The sequence below is a fragment of the Curcuma longa genome, chromosome 20 (assembly GCF_044706935.1).
Source record: "Curcuma longa cultivar G26 ecotype Majalengka, Jawa Barat chromosome 20, ITB_CL_G26_1.1, whole genome shotgun sequence".
Lineage (NCBI taxonomy): Eukaryota > Viridiplantae > Streptophyta > Magnoliopsida > Zingiberales > Zingiberaceae > Curcuma > Curcuma longa.
Window position 1 is genome coordinate 6,502,592 of NC_133880.1, and position 22,193 is coordinate 6,524,784.

Consider the following 22,193-nt stretch of genomic DNA (forward strand, 5'->3'; position numbering starts at 1 on the left):
GAATTGCCTATGTCATTCTAACGGCGACCTGCTCAGTTGAATGGAGAACTGCACAGAGAGTTGATTGAGCATTGAATAGGGCACTGAGGGAGTGAGACTTGGGCAACAGAGGGAGCCCATGCCGAGGCCGACTAAGGTTGGGCCGGGATGTGGTCGGGAGGAGAGGAATATACTTGGAGTGGCTTGGAGTCGGAGCTCGAAGTCAGGTGCCGAACCCTAACCTAATCTGGATGTCGGGTCGCGATTGCCGAGCCTAGGCACAGGGCCAAATAAGCCTTTTATTTGACGTGTCATCCACTTAGATCGGACCTTGACTTTCCGAGCCAGGTCATACCAACCCATAACAATATAAATAAAATGTTTAATTCTTATAGAGATGAGTTGGATAAAATATGATGTGATGTTCTTTCCTTGGTTTTACGATCTCTTTGTTATCCACTATGAACGAGACAACACCTATTTTTTTTAAAGCATAATGGCTAAAACGGGTTATTATACCCGACCCAACCTAGTGAACCATAGCCTAAATTTAAACCAACAACTAAATCGGACCAATTCTCCAAATAACCCCTTCACCTTCTTATCATTGTTAGAGAATGAATGTACATAGATAGTCATGTAATATTAAAAGTGAGAAAATCAAACTCATAATAATATTATCATATAATTACAAAAATATTTTAGTATTAAAAAAATAAATTTAGTAATATATCATCACATAAATTTTATGATGCTTTAATTAGTTATATTAATTAATTAATATAGCCTTTAAGGCAGTAAACAAATTAAACTAAGCTAAGCTAAATTTTAAGTTATTAAAACTTATTTACTAGGTAACTAGGTCAATCTAAAATGAATATAAGATGTTAAACTTATAATTAAAACCAAATTTAGCTTAGTTTCTTTTATCGCCTTCAACTTATTAAAATTTGGCTCTAGTTCAGTTTATTTAAATATTATCGAACCCTTGTTTAATCGTTTAGAATTTTATATTTTTAATTTTATTTGATTAATTATGAACTTTTATATTATAAATTTATTTATTTATTTTGAATTTTTTACTTATTTATAAGTTTGAAAAGAATTATTGAAGAATATAATTTATAAATTGTATTTAAGAATATTATTTATTAGCAATTCATCAATTTTTATTCACATATATATTTAAATTTATTTATTTAATTGACCTTATTTATTTAAATAAAATTTTCATAAGCTCATACCAAAATTTGTGAAGGTTTAATGACATTATTTAAGAGTTGTTTGATTACTTGCACACTAAAATTTAAACTTCCAATTCTGATATTAAATTATTAATTTAATAATGGCACGTTGGCTTTTCTAAATTACCCAACGTCTATACCAATAAACACATCCAATGGGGACCTTCCCTGAAGTGGGACCCACTCGAAGGAACTGACCCGACCTTACTACTTATACCCTTCCGGCCTGCCCTCTTCTCTCACCTCAAAACTCGTCCCTTTCCTTCCCTCCTTCCTTCCTTCTCTCTCATGGCGTCCTCTCTGCTCTCCCTCGCCCCGACCCTACGCTTCTCCCCAAACTCCACGCAACGGCGGCCCACGCCGGCTCCCTGCCTTCGGCGCTACCGCCGTCTCCCTCCCTCTCGATCTCCGGGTGAGTCAATGGTTGGTCTTGGTTTATGGTTCGTGTTGCGCACTTGTTTGGGGTCTCATTTTTTGGATCCTGTCGCACGCTTGTTTGACCTCAGCTGATTGCTTTAGGGCTCGGTCGTGGACGTCTTTCCCTTGGGAGGACCACCCTGCCTACACCTCTTAGAGTTTCTGTGAAGCCGGTCGTCGGGGATGGCGCTGCAGTTTCAGTGAGTTCAAAGGATGAAAGGCCTATCGTTGTAATCGACAATTATGACAGCTTTACCTATAATCTCTGCCAGGTAGTTTTTGTTGGAACGACGCAGTATAATAAGTTCGGGTACTCGCATATTTTTTGCCATTGCTTTCAGCGATGTTGGTTATTTGAATTGTTATGATTATTGGTATCTTGTGATTCTTGATACCATTTCTGAATTTTGTAGTGAATTTGGTTCTTAATTGTCAGAAAACGGATGCTATGAAATTCAAAACTCTAGATTTTTAGATCTCTGCTATTTACTTGTTGGACTCCGATGTATATGCATGACATAGTACTGTTATAATGAAATTATCGGAGATTGTCATTAAGGGGCATTTTTTTAGTATCATAGATAATATATGATTTTTGCCACCAAAATGATCTCTTGTATTTAGGATTCTGATGTTTGATACTTCGATGTTAACCCATAGCATCTGTGTTACCTTGGAAATATCCTGCTGTTTTGTGTGCTATGAAATAAACTTTCTATATTCTGATCGTTTCTGAATGATTGACAGTTAACTACTGCTACAATAATAACCCAGAAGTACCAACCATTTGAGGTTGACTACTATGTGTAATGTTATTTGTTAGCAACATTTAATTATGTTGTGTATGTTTACAACAAGAAACTTTGAGTAGTAGTAGATTGGCGGCAGCTTAGATGAAAAGGGTTTTTTGCTGGTTTAGAAAAAAGTTCCTTTCTTTCAACCCTGAGTGTATTTTCTTAAGCAAAACCACCCAAGGAAGGAAACACATTGTGGAAGTGTTCCTCAATCTCACTTTCTCTTCTTTTCCTTGGTCTGAAATGAGAGAGAGAAGGAAGAGGCTAGAACTTGTTGCCCCCATTTTCCTTAATTTGGCTTCTTGCCACATCAAGCAGAGAACATCAATTTGGGTGGAAGCCTTTTGATGCTTTTTTGTTTTTTTATAGTTTAAAAAAATCAAATTTGGAGAATAATGTTTCTCTCCTTTATTTCCGTACAAGGAAATGATAGAATAGATTTCTCTTATAGTTTTTTCCCCTCCAATGAAATACAAACTACAGATCAATTTGTTCCACTCCCTATAAACATTTCCCTTATCTCACTTCTTGTAGGAAGCACAACCTAAATTTAATTTATCTTATGGTTAAGAACAAAACAAATTAAAAGGAGAAGAAAGGATCAACCTATTAATCCATATGTTGCTTTTATACTTAAGCTGTGGCACATCTTGATTATCCCCTAAGCAATACCATATAAGTAATGTCATGATCCAATTTATTTGTAACGGATTTGGTATGATATTTTCATAAATACTTCTTGTTGGTTTCCTAATTGTTTGATGACAAGAGATTTAAGTTGGCTTACTGTTCACAGCTTGCCGTATGATATGTGAGTCTAACTTTCTAACTTTTCTAATTGCACTTCTTCTCTGCTTAAGTATCTGGGCGAGCTTGGTGTCCATTTTGAGACATATCGGAACGATGAGATAACTGTGGATGATATAAAAAGGTATCCATCCTTGTCTATCCCTCTAGACAATTTGGTTTTAATTAAAAAAACAGATTTGGAACTCTTTTTTCAGGATAAATCCAAAAGGAATACTCATATCTCCTGGCCCAGGTCAGTAGTTTTCCAGAAATATATGTTTCCATCAACTTGAATAGGAGGCATTCAACCATTGTTTTGTACAGGTACACCTCAAGATTCAGGGATTTCATTACAGACTGTACTTGAGCTGGGTCCTTCAATACCATTATTTGGAGTTTGTATGGGTTTGCAATGCATTGGAGAAGCATTTGGAGGTTTGAATAAATCTGGCGCATGAAAGCCACAAAAATAAATGTAGGTAATGTGGGAACTAGTATTATTTTACAATTTCCTTGTTAACTTTCAGGAAAGATAGTCCGTGCTCCTTCTGGGGTTATGCATGGGAAGAGCTCACTTGTCCACTATGATGAATCACTAGATGATACTTTATTTCATGGTTTGCCCAAGTGAGTCTTTGATTATTCTTATATGATTTAGGGATGTATGGGATGTGTATTGGATTTTTAATTTTTGGTTAGGTATATAAATTAGATTTGTGATATATTAAGCAATATTTTTTTGTGGTACATGATAAATTAATGCTTAAAAGATAATCTAGATACTCTATGCGTGCACACGTTTCTTTCCTGTAGGGTACATCTAGGAAATGAAGTGAGAATCATTGATGTCCATTGTTTTGCAATTTGGATAGATGCTTATACCCACTACAGTTGTAATGCAAGTAGGAATAATTACTTGGAACTAACTTCCACATCCTTCTAAATGAACTAAGCATTTAATCATTGTTGGCCAAAGTTTAATTTGTTTAGAAAATAAGCTAATATATTTAAATTATAAGAATCATCAAACAGAAATGTTAAAATGATATGACATGTTAAGGAGATCCTACAATGCTATATTAGCGAGAAAATATATAGATGAAACATTAGAAGATACAAGCTTTGCAGTTCAATAGTTTTATTGTCGTATACAAGAATAATAGAGGTTATAAGTACTTTTTTATTCCATTTGCAGATATGTTATTAGATTTGTTTATTTTAGGAATAGGATAGAGTGATTATCTTTAGAAAGGGGAAAGTCAAGGCCAAGTAATTTGCTTGCTTCATTGATCTCACATTTCCTTTTTCTTATTAAAGTTGTGTATGTTACAGGACTTATTTCTTTTGTAATAGCATGTGTTTTATGCATAATTTTGATACTTATTATTCCTCTTGCATGATCATGTTGAATATGCTAGATGAATTTTCCATTTATTATATACTGCTTTTATACTTGCGTGCAGCCCCTTCACAGCCTGCAGATACCACAGCCTTGTTATCGAGAAAGAAAGTTTTCCTAGTGATTCACTTGAGATCACTGCCTGGACAGAGGATGGATTAATAATGGCCGCTCGTCACAAGAAGTACAGACACATTCAGGTAAAACTATAATTTTTCTTCTAGTGATTCCTTGAAACATTATTTTTCCATCTTAATTACGCCGCTGTCAATTACCTGTAATTTCTATGTTAGAAGAGCACATGGAAGATATAGAAGTACAACAAAATTTTCTTCTCTTTCAAGCAATTGAAGCTACTTGATAATGCCCATTGCATTGTAGTTCCTTATCATCATGAGCATGTTTAACCTAATCCTTAGTTCAGAATATCCAATACCATAGTCCTTACCGAGCTTATTGGTTTCCCATCATGGCTAGGTCATACATGGATGTATTTATGTAGGAACAGGCTACATGGAGCTGTATGCTAAAAACTTGCTTAAATTAATTGATTGCCTTCCCTTTTAGTATGTTAGCATCAGTTTCAAGATATTTGGAATATTAATGGCGAAGTATTTTCATACCCTTAAATTTGAAATCAGAAGCAAGCTATAAAAGTAATTGGGAATATGACCTCTACCCTGAAGAATTGAGAATGAGTGGCTTGTATCATTTCTTGGAATCATCTTCTTTTGAACTCTTGAGGAAAAAGAATGGCATAGGAAGTGACTAGCTCAGCAATGCAATCTGGAAATTTACTCCTCACTTCATTTTATCAAAATAAAGAAAAGGTGATTCACTGAATCAGAGGTAATCAATTGGTACAGGAAAACCAATTTGTAGCAATACTTCAAATCTAATGCTTTCCATGTTTGGCAATTACTGCCCCAAAGTTAATCATTCTAACACCTGCTCTGAGAGCATATCTGGGAATATCACTGGCCTTTCTAATTGAGGAAAAGGGAGCCAAAGTAGAGGGAAAAGAGAGGGTCTATTTAGCAGATGAAGAAAAGGCTAAGGGGAGGAGGGGAGCAATTTGAAGTTCCTTTTGTCATTTTCAGAGTTTGACTATTTGGATAGAAGATATGAAACAAAGGATTCTAAAATTATATATGAAGCTTTGTCATTCATGTACATTTTTATGATCCTTTCTCTCTTTTCCTTCATATTTTCAGTCCAAGTAATAAAAGAAATGGGACCTTTAGTTTCGTCCAAGAGTGAACATAAGAGAGGGAAAAGTCTTGAATAGAGTAATTTAACCATGTCTCTCTTAAGATGTGTGTTACATATTAGTTGCTTCTCTGCCTTGCTTTATACCTGTTTTTTTTTTTTTCAAAACAAAGAAAAAGAAAAGAACCTTTTATTCTTTTTTAATTGTTCTTACTCTTTTGAATTGTAGGGAGTTCAGTTCCACCCTGAAAGCATTATGACACCTGAAGGTAAAACTATGGTTGGCAATTTCATAAAGTTGATGGACAAATCGAAACTACCAAACTGAGTGACAAGTTCCAGAAGGATACAGAGAAAGAGAAATGATGGCCTTTTTCTTGAATCTTGAACTGTTTCTTTCATGGTTTCAGAAGGCAAATAAATCAGAGAACTCTGTTCGTTACATTTCTTAGTCTCGTCCAATAATTTTTGTAATTAGGGGAAGAGACAAAAAAAGTTTATTATGAAACAAAATTCCTTAAAGTTTATTATTTAAACAGATTTGTTTGGACGTTGTGGTCCACTTCACTCAGAGTTGTTAAACGAGTCAATGGACGTGTACATCTGTTAGCATTATTTAAACAGATTTGTTTTGAAAAGATTCTATGCTAGCTAATATTTTTTAAATGAATTTATACTCGTTTAATATTAAAAAAATATATAAAATAAAAAGTTTATTAACATTTATAAATAAATATATTTATTTTTTATTTAATTATATATAATTTTAAATTATTTATAATATGTTTTTAAAAAGTAATATAAATTTTATGCATTATATAAATATTTAATTTATAATTTATAAAGACGATAAATTAGTCAAGCTCAATAAAAATTTAAATTTAAATAAACTCTAATTTTAAAATTAATATATATCTATATTAAAAAAATTTCTTGGGCCCGTTGAGCCCAAAGCCCACAATTTACATTCTCGCAAAGGCAGGGGAACTAGTGAAGTGCGGAGCAAGCCTCCATTTTGGTTCTGCTTCTACACACTTCTGCGGTATTTGGCGCACCGCCAGGGCGACGATGGACGGCGAAAAGGTGTCGGAGCTGAGAGCCTTCGTCGACAGCTGCAAGTCGGATCCTTCCCTTCTCCGCCACCCTTCGCTATCCTTCTTCCGTGACTACCTCCACAGGTGATGATCCAGCTCTGATGCAGTTGTTTGGTGCTTTACTCTCTCTCTCTCTCTCTTATCGTTGCGTCCTTTTGGCTCCAGCCTTGGCGCTCGGATTCCTCCCAACATAACTTCGGTCAGTGATTCCGATTTCTCTTCTTTCTTTGTTTGATCTCATCTGTTATTTGCAAAATTATGCATTCCATTTTGTTCCTTCTAATGTTGTAGTTTGGTTAGTTATACCCACGATTCTGTGTTTTTTTCTTGTTCTTAGACGTTGTTGACGGTATTTCTGGATATTTTTTAAATCTCGGAGCAGTTGCAGATTTGCAGCTCGTAGTTAAATTGAGGTGGCAAAATTATGGATTAAACTTCTGGCAGACGTACACATATGTAGCTCTTCAACTTGTAAAACATTGAGATTGGACTTGATTCTTATTGAAAGGAAATTAAGAAAAAACATGTGCTTGTAGCTGTCTAATTGTAGCGCGTTTTGTCCAGATAATATAGAAAAATTATGGAATATGCACAAAAAATTATGAAATCAGCAAAAATGGCAGTGTATTTAGTTTGGCATTTGAGGCCTAATAGGTTAAAAATGCACTCAATTTGATTAACTAAATTTGGGTAATTTGAATTATTCCAAATGATTGAATCTATCTTAGAGTTTATTAGTTGTCATGACATCTAAAGATAGACTAAGATAATATTATGATTATTATAATTGTGGTAAACAAGTTGAATGGGAATAAATTGTCAAAATTGTGGGAAGATTATGATTGAGGTCTACCAACATAATCGAGGCGATGAGAATTACTTGATATCAAGATATCTTAATACATGGAAATAAACAGATTGTAAGAAATTAAATTGAGTGTACTGAACCAAACCAAGCAAACATGAATTGTGCCAAGTTAATGGGTTCTAATCTGACTTGATATTTATGAATATGTAAGTTAGATTTTATCTTTCTTTCTTGTTACTTTTAGAAGGGAGGAGTGAGATAATTCTGTAAGGATGACACAATAGCTGTTGCTCATTCACTAGAGTGAATATAAGGATTACCCCTTTTGGGTCTCCTTTCTCGCTATTCTGTATTATGGACTCCTTTTGGAAGTTGTAATAAATTTCATGCTCATAGATACATTAGATTGAAACATTCCTGTCCCACTTGATTTTCTTTCTTAAAGAAACACTATTTAGAACTTTTTTGGTATCCTTCTACACTCATTAGTGTTTAGAAATTTGAACTGAGCTACATTGGTTGACTTTAAGCTACATCATTTTTTGGCCCTTAGATACCAGATATCAGAATGTTTGTTTATAGTATGTCACAAATGAAATTTTAGCCATGAATCAGGGGCTTCTGTGTCCAGATTCTGAATTTTTATGCCTATCTAAAGCTCCGGTATCCTTACAATCTGATATGGCTGTTTGAATTCCTATTTTCTCATTGTTAAAGCTGCCTGAGATGAATTCAATTGAAGTTTGCTTTTTCGAATAATCTAACTTGATTGCTAATCTCATATACTGTTTTTAACTTTCTGATGTTGTTATCTAGTGTAAAATCTGATTAGCTTAGATATTTTTCATGCCGTCGAAATAGCTTGGGTCATTATTTTGTTTAATGTCATATAATGTGTTCTTTGGCTGTCCAGCTTCAGGATATATAATATTTGGATTCCAACAGTTGGTGTTTTTTTCTCTATCAAAATTTCATTTTATTCCCACTCAAAAAATAGTTGCTGGAGCACTATTTTAACCTTTATCCATTTCATTCTCTACAAAATTTGAGTGAATTAATTCTTTTATCAACCATATTTATATGAACCATGCTATGAAGAGAAAATAGTTTCCTTAAAAATGTATTTTTGAACCTTAACCTTTAAAAATCAAACTTTCAATTCTTTTTATGCATCAACTGTAAGAGGCTATTATGGTTGTTTAACATTTCTAAAGGTCGATAAGAGCAAAGTGTCTAACACAGTTGATTTAATTGGCTAGTATGTTAGTGTCTTTTGTGATATATGCACAATATATTCAACTTTTTTTTGATAAAAGAATTGATTTAACAGTCCATTATCTGATTTTGTCTAATTGTTTATAAAAGCCTGAAGGTGCTGTCGATGAGGATGAAATTATGGAGTCTGATATTGAGCTGGATGGTGAATTGGTAGAATCAGATGATGGTCCTCCTCAAAAGGTTTATTTAGAATAAGCTAGTGATAAGACAGAGTAACACATTATTCTTTCTCACTCTTTTTTTGTCTGATTTTTGTTTGCTTTTCTTTGTTCTATTCTTGAAAGATGGGAGATCAATCGATAGAAGTTTCTGAAGAGAACCGTGATGCTGCTCAGGCATTGAAAGCAAATGCTATGTACGCAATCTCGGAAGGCATGCAAAAAACCTACATGTTTAACAATTTTTATTTGAGATGTCAAATGTAGATTGACCATCTGGCATTTAATGATGCTGATCAGGTAACTTGGATGAAGCAATTGAATATCTTACAGAGGCTATTTTACTGAATCCAAGTTCAGCTATCTTATATGCCACTAGAGGTAACAAGGGTTGTATACCAAATAATCCATTTGTGTGAACTTCTGGTTAATACTTTACTTTGTTTCTTACCAGCTAGTGTGTTTGTCAAGCTGAGGAAACCAAATGCTGCTATACGAGATGCAGATGCAGCTTTGCAGGTTCGTGTTCCACACAGTTACAAGTTACTTGATCAACCATAGATTACAGGAACTCATGCCTCCTTGTGACATGCTTAGATAAATCCCGACTCTGCCAAGGGATACAAATATAGAGGAATGGCAAAAGCCATGTTGGGCAAGTGGGGAGAAGCTGCAAGTGACTTGCATGTGGCATCAAAACTTGATTATGATGAGGAAATAAAATCAGTGCTCAAAAAGGTCTGACACTTAGAGTCAAGTGCCTACATATATATGTTGGATTAAAAGGATGATTGATGTGTGCCTGAATCACAGGTGGAGCCCAATGTACACAAAATCGAGGAACATCGCAGGAAATATGAGCGCCTGAGGAAAGAGCGAGAAGAACGTAAGAAAGAACAGGAGAGGCAACGCCAGCGAGCTGAAGCTAAGGTAGTAATTGTTCTTTTTGTTTTTGTGGCATTGCATTCAACAATTACATTTCTTGGTGTCATCATTTCTATCTGTCCTTGCATGATAGGGATAAAAGAAGCCGCACATCAGAAAATAAAGCATCCATATTTTACTTGCTTTGCAACATTGTGTAATGATCATCTTTGGTTATGTTTTTTAGTACATATTCATATTTTGAATTACGTTCTTTTTCTGAAACAGGCTGCTGAGAAGCGTGATGCTCTTCTAGAGGAAGGTATGCCACTTCCATATATTTTTCTTCTGTTTCTATTTTTTAAATGCTACTAAATGCTTGCGGAAATGGCTATCTTGTTAGAAGGTCCTTTGTCTATTTTCCTTAACAAATAACTAATATATATGATATTTGTTCATTTTACTTTGAGCCACTGGGGTACTAAATGAATCTACGATGATAATGAAGCACATAGCTTGTAGAAATATCACTTGTTAGCTTCCACTGGAATCTCACATGTAGACCTACAATACCAATGTCTTTGATAGGCTATCAGATGAGCTTCTTGGTGCGTTCACTAGGCAATCTGTTGCTCGAGTACGGTAAATCTCGCTGTAGTAATTTAGCGGGGAATCACTTGTTAGCTTCCACTTGTAATCTCACATACAGATCTTCAATTCTTTTACACCAACGTTTTGTAGAGGTTTTCAGATATGCTTCCTGTGCCTATGCTATGCAAATATGCTGCTAGTGCTGTAAATCAATCAGCTTTGAGTATTATCTCGGTCGACCTTTTCATGCGCGTATTAACATTGAAATTGATTGAATGGTAGCACTCGAAAAAGAATTCTTTTAATGAAATATTTTTATTCTTTTCCCTTCAATCTGCAGGAACCGTCATCAGCATTCACTCCTCCAATGATCTACAAACAAAACTGAAGGCAGCTGCGCGCCTTCATCGCTTGGCAATTCTCTACTTCACCGCGACATGGTGCGGACCTTGCCGCTTCATGGCGCCCGTTTTCAAAACCTTAGCAGAGAGCCACCGTGACGTGGTGTTCTTGAAAGTCGACATCGACGAACTAAGTGACGATGCTCATCGCTGGAATGTCAATAGCGTGCCGACTTTCTTCTTCGTGAAGGATGGGAAAGAGGTCGACAAAGTCATGGGGGCCGATAAAAGTGGGCTCGAGAGTAAGATCTTAATCCATGCAGCAAAATCATGACAGATGTGTGGTGATGCGGTATCATTGACTATAAACATGTTGAACACTCGTCCAATTGCAACCCGTACTTTTCTAATGTTGTCCTTGTGAAGAATCAACGGGGGAACGTAGTTCTTCTGTTTGATTTTACTACAATTGAAGAGCTAACTATCACATGTCAAACCTTGAAAGTCATAATTTTGATATGTCTTCGGGACATAATTGATTGATACGATGATAGATATATTTATTGAAATGAAGTAAAAGTCGAATAATAACGAAGTCGAAATAATATTTTCTCATAGATAATTGTGATAAATTATAGTTTCTCAATTTATTTTCTCATAGATATTGTGAGGTTGATTTTGTAGGATCGTTAGGATGATAAATTTTATTTTTTTTCTGTAAAATTAAAGCTCATAAATAATTAAATTGATATCGGTAGAGATAATAATTCATGTTTGTTATAAATAGTTATGTTATAAAGATGCATTGCACCGATTAAAGAATTTTGATCTCATTGTTAGAAATAAAAATAAATTGAAAAAGAAAAGTAAAAATTACTACAGTAAAATTTGTACATTACCTTATTGTTGTCGGCCTTCGTACGTATGTGGAATAAGTACTAGTATAGTCATCGGTCAACTTTCCTCCTATTAATCAACTTCTCAAGTCAAAATTGACCCACGACCCGTATGATAACTATGACAAAGTCAACCTGGTATTTTTTAAAAAGTTTTCTTGGTCAATATTTAGACACAATTATGAATTATGGCCACGATAAAAATATATATATGTATAATGACTATTTTAATATTTTTTTAGATGTTTATTTTGCAACTTGGTCCATCTTTATGAGATTTCCATTTTTACAGAAGCCCAATAAAGAACACCATTAAGTTATTTAAATAATTACCATGTCTTATATTTTACTTTTATTAATCATATTTTAAATCAAGGTCAATTTATACACACATTATTTCAATTATATATGCATTAAAATATCAAATGGAACTTCATTTTAATAGTATTATAATAATTATAACATGAAGTAATTTAATTAAAATTGCTTTAGCAAAATAATAATTTTGGTCCAAATAATTTAATCGAGATGAAATTTTTTTAATAATAATAGAATGGTTTTAACAAATATAAGAGTAATTTTTAATCAAAATTTAAATTTTAGAATAGTTTGTTTCCACGCGTTTTGTATCGTTCAACACACGTCACTGCTGATTTGGCGTACGAAGGACAAGCCGCGTGGACGAGATCGTATCATGGTCAACATCAACAATCAATCGCTCTTCTCCCATTTATAATCCGATCCCCTGCTCCATTCCCATCCCAATGAATCTTATCGTTCCTCTTCTCCGCTCCCTCGTCGCCTCTCCTGCTCCGCTTCGTCTTCATCGGCGTCTGCGATCGGATGGTAAGAAGCGGGGGCGCCGGGCGAAGGAGCTGCCTCTGCCCTCTTTCGTCGTCTCCTCGCCGCTGTTCTTTGAGTGGGGGGATCGCTTTCGGCGGAGAGATTAGGTCTGGTTCGGCGATTCCGGCCAAAGAGATGGTTTCTTTGGTATCTCGCTGCGGGAGGAGGCTGCAGCGGTACAAGGCTGGTCGCCGTCTTGTCGTCGGGTGCGTTTCGTTTCATCTTCGCTCCCGTCTCATCCTGCGGCATCGGGAATTGAAGCTGCAATGTTTGTTAGATTTGAATTTTAACTAATGTCAGATTTGAATTCGAACTAAAAATGCGATTTGGCTTCTAGGATTCATTTATTCTCATCGAGTTTATGCATCTTCTTCTCTTCGCCTGGAATTTAAGCTAAAAAAAATTGCAATGTAGTTTCTAGGGTTCTTGCATTTTTTTTTTCGTATCGAGTTTATGGCGATGAAAAATTGAAGTCACTTGCACTCGATTTGGAAACAAAAATTGAAATGCTTGCTTGACTTTGATTGTCTCAATGAAGACTCTTGTGATCATGAATTTAAGTTTAGTTTCTAGGGTTCATGTATTCCACAACTTCATGCATCTTCTCTCATCGAAGGCTGTTCTGATCTAACCTTGTTGTCTTACACACTGGTTGAGCAGATGCATTCCTTACAGGTTCAAGATGGAGAATCCTTGTCCAGGAGCCATTCATCCAGCCATCGAGGTTCTCGTCGTAAGCTCTCAGAAAGGGCCTGAATTAATGTTCCCAAAGGCATGCATATTTTCCCTGTATCAAACTGATCTATTCCCTGTTTCTTTTCTTATTCCATTACCTAACTTTTTCCATTGTACCCACCTAAAATTTGACAAATTATATATTTTCAAATTATAGCCTCTGTAAAAATCATGTGCAATGGTAAAATTGTTGCTTGTGACTTAGACCCTTTCTCGGAATTCCGTATTGATGGAAGTTTCGTAGATTGCCCTTTGTAAAAACTATGCAATTAACTTACTTTTTATATTTAAACAGGGTGGTTGGGAGCTTGATGAAACTATGACAGCAGCTGCTTCCAGGGAAGCATTTGAGGAAGCTGGTGTGACAGGAAACTTCAAGGTGAGCACCATAAGCTTGCAACTTAAGTGATATAAAGTTGTTATGATAAGTTATCATGGTGACTGCATTAGGTGATGAAAATTCATTTTAGTTAGGTATTCAATTCGCTTATTCTTTTAAGAATAAGTGAATTGAATACCTCATGATCATCATCATCATCATCGTCGTCAAATAATCCTGTGCGATCGATGTAACATAGCAGGGTCATCTGGGCAGATGGCTGAGCGAGGACCAAGATAAGACCCACTACATGTTTGCCATGGAAGTCACAGAGGTGCTACAGCAATGGCCGGAAATGAATACCCGAGAGCGCAAATGGGTGAGTCAGTGGCAACATACTAAACATGTGTATACGTCAAACAGATCAAGAACAGTAGATTTAGCCTGCAAATTTCTGATTTCTTGTTCGTTAACTTGATGAACCAGGTTAGTATAGCAGAAGCAAGGCAAGTGTGTAAGCATTCATGGATGAGAGAAGCACTGGATAAATTTGAAGATCTCAAGTCGATATCGACGAGTACAAGGCAAGTGATTGATTTGGCAAGAGCTCACATTCACATGGCAGAACACTGAGAGAAGCAGCTCTTTCTTGTAAATACTGAATAGAAACAGCTAGGGAGCAAAATTCAGAATTCAATTCATTTATTTTATTTATTTTAAGTCATTTTATTATCTCACTTGAATAAAAGGCAGGGAAATAGCATTTGTGATCCAGTTTTCCTTTTCCCCTCAAGACCAAGTGTTGTACCTATTTAGTAGATACTACGTAATCCTCTAAATACCATAAAATTCTGGGATACATTGCACTAAAAATATCTCACTTGAGACAAATCTTTCAGTTTCAAAATTGCACATCATTTTGGATTTAGGAAGTCCATTGATCTGAACTCATATACAATGATCACAAAATCGATGAAGCTCCAGCCCAGCAAGTTGTATCCAAGTTATAACTGATCGATGAGCATTACTATTTCTATTGCTCTATCCACAAATAATTGTAACTCTGACCGACTAGTATCAAGCAAAAATTCTCATTTTAGATTGGATAATTGACAACTCTTCTTCACTCACTTTAGTCCATACACCGTTGATCAATAGCCGTCCTTCCAAGGTACGCGTTGATTCTGGAAAATACATGCATTGTGCTTCTTGAGAGGTCTTTAGTTTTTTGTTAGGGCTCTCATGGACCGACATCTCTGAAGGATAATCCAATTGTCTATAGTCACTTGCATGGAAACTGAGGTTCTTCTTCTTCTCCGATCCAGCTTTGGTATCTATATCAACTTGGTCGAGAACAGGGAGAACTGGAGTTGAACTAAAAGAGCAAGGTAGCATGCCAATCGGGCATGAGATCCATGATTTGGCCACGGTCCATGTGGTGTCTGTATCTGAAACATCAGCCCCTGGAGCAACCTCCCTTTGGCTGCGAGCCTTCATCTTCGACTTCAAGATGGCCAATTTCTCTGTAGCTTGACAAATTGCATCCTCTTCTTTTAACAACATGCTCTCGGTATTAGAATAGGAAGGGACCTGGAGTGCCGCGGGTGGAGCTTTATAGTTGAGCAAAGGGAGTTTCTTTAGTCTCTCTTTTATGGAACTATCCTCTGTCATCTCAACAAGTAGCAGCACAGAATCCCAAAGATGCTGGTTTCCAATAACAGATAAAGTCAGACATTTGCGGATAAGCTTATGAAGTGAAACTTTAACTGTATTTTTGTGAATGGAAATATCTTCAGCTTCATTGTCGAATTGAATGGAACCAGCACCCTTCAATGATTTGAGATTCATAATTAACCATCGAAAAAGGGAACATAAATTAGTCATGTAATCTACCTCAGATGGAATCTGAGATAAATGAATATCGCATTCACCTGGAGAAGAAAAGACCAGGGATCTTCAGCTCCAATAGGCAAGCAAAATATCAAGTAGGAGAAAAATCCACACAAAATGACAATTTAGTAACATGTTTAGGTAATTTACCAGAGAGGTTTTTGGTGAATCTGATTTCAATAGTTTCAAGAATTTTTCTCAGCAAGCTCAGCAACAATCTGGGTTTCTTACTAGACAATCTAGTGATGATAGTTTTTAAATCATGCAACGAATTGGCAGACCCTTGATTGCCAGCATCTGATTCAATAGAATTTTCCACATCAATGTTGTCACAGAATCCTGGTGTTTGTAGATGAAAAAGCTCCAATAGAACAGAAACTACTTCTGATGGATAAGATGAATAGAGACGAGCAATAATTTTTGTTATCCTGAGTTGCGGTTTTCCAGACCCTGAAAAAAGTTATGCTGTCATAAGAAGAAACAATTTGAAACACAACTCAAGGTAACGAGTTAAAAGTGCAAAACAAGCAAACAAAAAAGCCACCAGGTTTGTTCCTTGAATATGTCGATACAATGCATAAAATGTAGCAAAATGTTTCATTCCACTGCCAAAGAAAACCATTTAAGGATAAAAGAACCCCCAATTTAAGTATTAAGTAAATAGCTCTTAGTATGCTCAACAATTTAGTCCAGGCATGTAGGTAGCTCTAGTTTTTGTTGTTCCTTAACTTTCTCCGGATAAGCTCTAGGTATACGAGTTCCATTACTTTCTCCTGTTTGCAGTTTCCTGACTAGATCTGAAAGTGTCTCCAATGTTTTTCATTTTAATCTGACTTCCATGCCATCAACTTACATATCTCACCTTTCCTAGTCATAATCGGTCAACTGAATCTACATAGTATTTACAACACATGGAAGTTACAACTGCCATATCAAAGCCCTTGAAAATATCATCATACTATGGCTAGTTCATATGGCTTATTACAATGGTTTTTTGTCATGGCCGTATTAAACATTTAAACACTCAAATTCTAGCATATTATCAAAATCAAATCAGACAAGAAATATGAAACTTGAAAATTACTATTGAATTTAGAAGACTGAAGCATTGTGGTCATGTGTGAAGATAGTTTATTCCCTGCTCTTAGCATATCAGGTCCACTCAGGCCTGTCAGAAGTGGGCAGAAAAGCAAAGGTAATAAATAAACATATATGGGTATAAATAAAACCATAAGAGTCCTGCAATCAACGGTGGAAACAAAGAACATACTAGTAGTTAAGTAGTACATGTGGCACCTAGTTTGTTCCATATGGTGAGTTGTACACTAATAGCTAATAAAGAGTCTTCATATGCTTAGATATGCAAGAAATCATTGATTTAGACTTAAGCATTTTGAGCCAATGTTAGGTCTGATAAGTAAATGTGTTAGTTCTTTTATTTAAGTGGGTCATGATAATTGTGGCCAAATCATAAGCCTCATGAGATATTGTAAAAGACTTTCTATGTGATGGTGTAGCTTCCATTGGACATCACATGTTGCCAATTAAGGATGATTTTGAGCTGAGCTGAGCTGGACTGGATTTTAAAGGGAAAGTGAAGTCTTAGATGAGGGAGATGTGACATCCAGTGAGTTGTAAGCTAAAAAGAAATTTTATAACCTTAGATGAGTAGATTACTACTGATTTGGGCTTAAGCATTAGTATTAAGCATAATACGTAAATGGATAAGCTCAACTATTTTCTCAAGCTCTAAAATCTGATTGTAGCTCTGAATTCTTAAACTCAAGCTGTGTGGATCGATCCATGATTCAAACTTCCAATAATGTCATGATTATTCAACAAAACTGAAATCCCAAATCAAATCTCTTGTCTCATGTAATCATGACTAAATAGTTTAGGTTCATGCTTTTCACAAGATTTGCACGAGGCTCGGCCTTGCGGGGTCGGGGAAAGGATCCATTGTACAGCCTTACCTTGCCTTTGGAGGCTGTTTCAGGATTTGAACCTGTGACCTCTAGGTCACAAGGCAGCAACCTTACCGTTGCACCAAGGCTCCCCTTCGCTTTTCACAAGATTCAAATGCCCATAATTTCGAGAAATCAAATATAGCTCTAATTTTAGTTATAAAAAATTCACAGACAAACTAGTCATCCCAAAATATCACGGTTATTTACACGGCAACAATTCAAGCTTCCAATAATGTTGACTATTCAACAAAACCTAAATCCAGATCTATCTTTCTTGTCTCAAGTTAATCAAGGCTAGATTTAGATTCATAATTTTCACTAGATTCAAATGTTGATTGTTTTGAGATGTTTAACTCAAATATAATAATTATTTTTAGTTGTCAAGGACATACTAAGTCATCATAAAATCATGGTTAATTAGACAGTAATTGTGCCACAATTTTGTTGATTGCTGCAAAAAGGGCAGTCCGGTGCACGAAGCTCCCGCCATGCGGGGTCCGGGGAAAGGATCCATTGTACGCAGCCTTACCTTGCCTTTGGCAAGAGGCTGTTTCCAGGATTTGAACCCATGACCTCTAGGTCACATGGCAGCAACCTTACCGTTGATTGCTGCACTTTCAAAGAAAAGAATATGATACTGAACCTTATTCTTTAAGTCCTGAGAGAACTATAGGCTTGCTAGACTAATTGTCATTCCTTTCATCCTTGTGCAAGATCAACTACGTCCGATGTATCTGATACAAATAAAATTGTATGCTAAACTTAATATAAAAATAAGAGATAAAACATTGAAGTTACGGATCTAGATCTATTTGAATGAAGCTTGCCATCATCAAATGGCCTTGTTCTGAATTTTGCTAGTGAATTACGCCTTTGGAACAGGGATTGAAGGAACCTAGGGGCCATACAATTGTAACAAATTTGGAAGTGAATCAGGTCTTATGATTTGATAGACACACTTTGGTCAAATTAACTGACTGTCTAAGTAGAACATAGACTACTTAGTGGACTGTATCATTTTTGGTATGAATTTATATGAATACCACACAAGTCGACCCAAAAAGTTGAGTGATTCATGAAATGTCACGTACATAAAGGAGTAACATAAGGCTGAGAGAGATGGATTGGATGAAAGAAGCATCTGAATCTCACATAATATACCAAGCAAGCTTTGCCCTTGCCATTTCTTAAAATATAACTAATGATAAAAAACAAAAATGAAATGTTCACTCACCTCTCTGCTTGACACCTGAACTGGTTGCGACATTCTTTGCTTTCAAGTAGCAAGTCATCTCAAGTAACTTAGACCTAATTACTTTACGAACATCAGGAATCCTATTCTTTTGGGCCTCCCAGTAATTATGTTTCAGCCAATCTAGTGCCTGAGGTAAAAAAAGAAAGTACATTAGAAAATTAATAAAAAAGCAAACAGAGAGGGACAGAAAGTAGTACATTGGGTTCACAAAAATAACTATTCCATTCCTGATGAATTCCTATGAAATAGTCCTTGCTTTTTGTAGCAGAAATACCTTGGAATCCCAATCCTGTAGAACTGTTATTCCCTCCTAATTCTTCTTAACTATTCCTCAATCTCTAATTATTCTGGTACGTTAGAATAGGTATCTTCTGAAGTAAATTCTTTAACTGTCGATATTATGATCTTGTGGAGATTTATTCCATATCTGGTACTTTACACAGTTCTCGCAAATCCAAATATAGAAATGAGGACTAAACGTGCATTGACAAACCAAGAAATACAAATTCTTTTTTTATTTCATTCTTTGAGAATAACAACATTATTCTTTATCATTTCATGAATAATACATAATATAACTGATCAAGTTGAAATCTATATCATTTGTAGCTAGAATGAATCTATGTATGCATATATGAAGCAGGAAAAGAAGCAGATAAAATGTTAAAACATATTAATTAAACTAATGAATTAAGGTTCATATTTTATAATTTTGAAAATGGAAGTACCAAACAAATGAGAGTTAAATATTTTCAAAAATGCAAGCCTACTTTTAGTTCCAGTTTCTAATGTATTATAACAAAGGTTCATTCAAATGACAAGGAAATACTAAAAAAGGAATAGACTGTTGTCCAACCAAGCAATGAAATTAGACAGAATAAAGAATAATATTAGACAGATAGGTAAAGAATAGAAAAATAAAAAAAATGGGTATAAGAAAAGGAACAGCACTAGCAAAGGCTTGATTGAACAATTAAAGATATGATACTAGTTAACTGTAGATATTATAGGACTGAGAACAATAGCATAAGCATATAAAAGATGCACAGTTATAATGATAATTCTTTAAGGAAGCATAATTGAAGTGTAAAATAACCTTTACATGTTATTTTTCATTTCTACGAACATTGTATACCTTCACACTAGCATGACGAACTCGCTGAAGCGATGGAAGATCACGATGAGAGCTCTCTATAACATGAGAAAGTAAGTGGAAAATAGAGTTTGAGTGGCCAAAGGAAAAAAAAGAAAAAAAAATTCTTACCATGACGAATGTCAACCAACACTCTCGGTATACCAATTGCATCAGCTAACTCAGCAATGGAAAACTTTGTTTTCTTATGTCCAACAAAGCAATTAACAAACCTGAAACCGAAGGAACCAACAATCGAATCAGTATTCTTCTATAACATATGAAATATTTATCAAGAACTTTTCTAAAAAAAGTGTCATGGCAAAGGCAGGTTAAATAGTTGAGACACAATGAGATATGTCAATCTTCTCAACAAAGATGTTGGCATATGTGTGTGTGCGCGTGCACACTATGAAGTGGAATGATTGATGGACCTGGAAACCTTCTTTGAAACCTTATTAAACTTGTTGTATCAAATCAGCAAGTGTATTGATATGTTAGAAAAAAATCTCACCTGATGATCGCCATGCTGTAGAGCATAGAAAGCATCTCATCTGATTCCAGTAAGCCATCTGTAAGGTCACTTCTACAATCACAAAATAGGAAGAATTAGGATTTCATAACTACAACATGAAGTGTCCTTGAAAGTATAAAAAAAATAAGAACTTAATATATAACCCAATTCTTGAACCTGAAGAAAAAATCCTTCTGTTGAATCTTGACGATAGAAGCCGTGACATGAATAGGGATGGGAAGGCAACCTCTGCTCCGCCAAGTGGATATCTAAATAAATCGACCAAGGTAAACATATTTAGAACAGAAACGCAAAGGGACTTCTGTGTAAGTAGTATTGGCAAGGTAGTACTCTTTGCAAAGCCATGGTGACAGCATTGGGTGATGAAGAGAAGATAGATTCTCTAACAAAGTTCCACTGATCCCAACTGGACCATGGCACGAGCTTGTAATCTAAGGATAGCTCACCCTCCGGCTCCATTAGTTCCATCGCAGACATTAAAAGCCTTAGCTGAAATAACTAGTAATAAGCAACGAGCCAAGAAACAAAATTACAAGAATGTGAGATAAATAGAAGCAGCTCTAAATTTGTGAAATCGAGAGGGATCAACAAACTGTTGATCTGAGAAAAAAACAAACATAAGAGAAGCAGCCTATGTAAAAAAATTCATTCATTTCACTTATTCCACGAGAACAAAAAGAAGAAACCAGGCTCTGTTGAATTTCAAGTATTATTTAGTTTCACAAATAAGATACAAAGACTTACTTCACATTTGTAATTGCACAAAAATGATTTTTTTTTTAATCAAAAAGAGTCCTACAAAAAATTCGAGAAAACGTCCACTATGTTGGCCTATTTGTCAAAGAAAAATGAAGTGTGTTATATGAAAATAATTGTAAATAAATTCAAAACCTTAGCTGAATTAACTCGTAGCAAGCACCGATCCAAGAAACAAGATTATAAGAATGTGAGGCAAATAGAAACAACTCTAAATTTGTGGAATTGAGAGGGATGAACAAACTGCCGATCCCAAAAAAAAAAAACACAGATAAGAGAAGCAGCCTACACCGAGGTTAGACCCACTGCGGAGTAAATTCACCTTCCGTCGATAGCGGCCTACACCTTCACTTTGCGGGCTCGAGAGGGTAGATCCCTGATACTGCTTGCTCGCCGAGGTTAGGCCACTCGTCGGTGCTGTGAGTTAGCAGCGATGGTTCGTGGAGCGTTAGAGAGATTATATTGGTCTCGCCCTTCACTGTATCAGGTGCGGCGACGGCGTGCGATCATCGTGGGCGGCGAACAGGTGAGGAGGAAGGAAGTGCGGCGCGCGAAAAAGGTAAATTGAAAACCCTATGTTTGCTCATCCATTCATTCCTGGTGCATAATTGGTAAAATTAAAGAGGGCAAAAAATCAAAAATACACTCCTAGTTATTAGAATTGTCAAAAGACACATTTCCTTTTTAAAAGGTAAAAAGAATACCTCTTATTTTAAAATTATTTTATTTTAGTCCTGTTATAACAGGTACGACATAAAAAAGTTAAAATTATTTATAAAAAAAAATACTATATATAATAAACTTTTATATTAAAATTCTTTTATCAACTTAATAAAGATTACTTAATATTAATTAAAATTATTTTATTTAAGCACTTTAAATGACGTGGAAGAGTGGTGG

At 35.4% G+C, this 22,193-nt stretch overlaps 4 protein-coding genes across 9 annotated transcripts in view; 3 read left to right on the forward strand and 1 right to left on the reverse strand.

Moving 5' to 3' along the window:
• The window catches only part of LOC141813254 (TPR repeat-containing thioredoxin TDX), a 13,122-nt gene extending 1,783 nt beyond the window's left edge, over window positions 1-11,339 (forward strand). The window contains exons 1-10 of one of the 2 annotated variants that reach the window (XM_074701187.1): window positions 6,846-7,009; window positions 7,091-7,124; window positions 9,099-9,191; window positions 9,296-9,383; window positions 9,470-9,550; window positions 9,624-9,688; window positions 9,767-9,907; window positions 9,983-10,099; window positions 10,322-10,355; window positions 10,965-11,339. In XM_074701187.1, the coding sequence (XP_074557288.1) occupies window positions 6,900-7,009; window positions 7,091-7,124; window positions 9,099-9,191; window positions 9,296-9,383; window positions 9,470-9,550; window positions 9,624-9,688; window positions 9,767-9,907; window positions 9,983-10,099; window positions 10,322-10,355; window positions 10,965-11,299 (1,098 nt within the window). In that variant the 5' untranslated portion in view covers window positions 6,846-6,899 and the 3' untranslated portion in view covers window positions 11,300-11,339. Of the gene's footprint in view, window positions 1-6,845; window positions 7,010-7,090; window positions 7,125-9,098; window positions 9,192-9,295; window positions 9,384-9,469; window positions 9,551-9,623; window positions 9,689-9,766; window positions 9,908-9,982; window positions 10,100-10,321; window positions 10,356-10,964 lie in introns of those variants that run through there. The other variant, XM_074701188.1, reaches the window with a different exon arrangement.
• On the forward strand, window positions 3,304-6,316 carry LOC141813255 (anthranilate synthase beta subunit 1, chloroplastic-like). The gene is made up of 6 exons (XM_074701189.1): window positions 3,304-3,365; window positions 3,439-3,476; window positions 3,548-3,658; window positions 3,751-3,850; window positions 4,687-4,822; window positions 6,061-6,316. The coding sequence occupies exons 3-6, from the start codon at window positions 3,625-3,627 to the stop codon at window positions 6,157-6,159; spliced, it is 369 nt and encodes a 122-aa protein (XP_074557290.1). The 5' UTR covers window positions 3,304-3,365; window positions 3,439-3,476; window positions 3,548-3,624; the 3' UTR covers window positions 6,160-6,316.
• Window positions 11,340-12,635: 1,296 nt separating the features above from the next.
• LOC141813691 (nudix hydrolase 17, mitochondrial-like) lies at window positions 12,636-14,532 on the forward strand. 2 transcript variants are annotated; one of them, XM_074701664.1, is made up of 5 exons: window positions 12,636-12,910; window positions 13,365-13,476; window positions 13,735-13,818; window positions 14,018-14,137; window positions 14,245-14,532. In XM_074701664.1, the coding sequence occupies exons 1-5, from the start codon at window positions 12,705-12,707 to the stop codon at window positions 14,389-14,391; spliced, it is 669 nt and encodes a 222-aa protein (XP_074557765.1). In that variant the 5' UTR covers window positions 12,636-12,704; the 3' UTR covers window positions 14,392-14,532. The 2 variants fall into 2 exon arrangements, with proteins under 2 accessions (XP_074557765.1, XP_074557766.1); XM_074701665.1 differs by having other exon boundaries at window positions 14,021-14,137.
• A 3-nt stretch (window positions 14,533-14,535) lies between these two features.
• On the reverse strand, window positions 14,536-21,766 carry LOC141813690 (uncharacterized). 4 transcript variants are annotated; one of them, XM_074701660.1, is made up of 10 exons: window positions 21,616-21,766; window positions 20,868-21,026; window positions 20,694-20,785; window positions 20,517-20,588; window positions 20,135-20,235; window positions 20,006-20,061; window positions 18,850-18,997; window positions 16,733-16,816; window positions 15,799-16,098; window positions 14,536-15,689 (listed from the first exon to the last, which is right to left on the reverse strand). In XM_074701660.1, the coding sequence occupies exons 2-10, from the start codon at window positions 21,012-21,014 to the stop codon at window positions 14,836-14,838; spliced, it is 1,854 nt and encodes a 617-aa protein (XP_074557761.1). In that variant the 5' UTR covers window positions 21,015-21,026; window positions 21,616-21,766; the 3' UTR covers window positions 14,536-14,835. The 4 variants fall into 4 exon arrangements, with proteins under 4 accessions (XP_074557761.1, XP_074557762.1, XP_074557763.1 ...); XM_074701661.1 differs by having other exon boundaries at window positions 20,868-21,035; XM_074701662.1 differs by having other exon boundaries at window positions 21,583-21,766.
• Between the last annotated feature and the right edge of the window lie 427 nt (window positions 21,767-22,193).

Excerpts from the sequence above, each read along its gene's own strand:
- LOC141813690 (XM_074701660.1), bottom strand. The coding sequence starts at position 21,014 with ATGTCTGCGATGGAACTAATGGAGCCGGAGGGTGAGCTATCCTTAGAT. Across the intron at positions 20,062-20,134 it reads GTTGGTTGACATTCGTCATG|AGAGCTCTCATCGTGATCTT; the intron begins GTAAGAATTTTT and ends CTCATGTTATAG. Across the intron at positions 16,817-18,849 it reads TTCAGGTGTCAAGCAGAGAG|GCCTGAGTGGACCTGATATG; the intron begins GTGAGTGAACAT and ends CACTTCTGACAG.
- LOC141813691 (XM_074701664.1), top strand. The coding sequence starts at position 12,705 with ATGGTAAGAAGCGGGGGCGCCGGGCGAAGGAGCTGCCTCTGCCCTCTT. Across the intron at positions 12,911-13,364 it reads GGTCGCCGTCTTGTCGTCGG|ATGCATTCCTTACAGGTTCA; the intron begins GTGCGTTTCGTT and ends CTGGTTGAGCAG. Across the intron at positions 13,819-14,017 it reads GTGTGACAGGAAACTTCAAG|CAGGGTCATCTGGGCAGATG; the intron begins GTGAGCACCATA and ends GATGTAACATAG.
- LOC141813255 (XM_074701189.1), top strand. The coding sequence starts at position 3,625 with ATGGGTTTGCAATGCATTGGAGAAGCATTTGGAG. Across the intron at positions 3,851-4,686 it reads TTATTTCATGGTTTGCCCAA|CCCCTTCACAGCCTGCAGAT; the intron begins GTGAGTCTTTGA and ends ACTTGCGTGCAG. Across the intron at positions 4,823-6,060 it reads AGAAGTACAGACACATTCAG|GGAGTTCAGTTCCACCCTGA; the intron begins GTAAAACTATAA and ends TTTGAATTGTAG.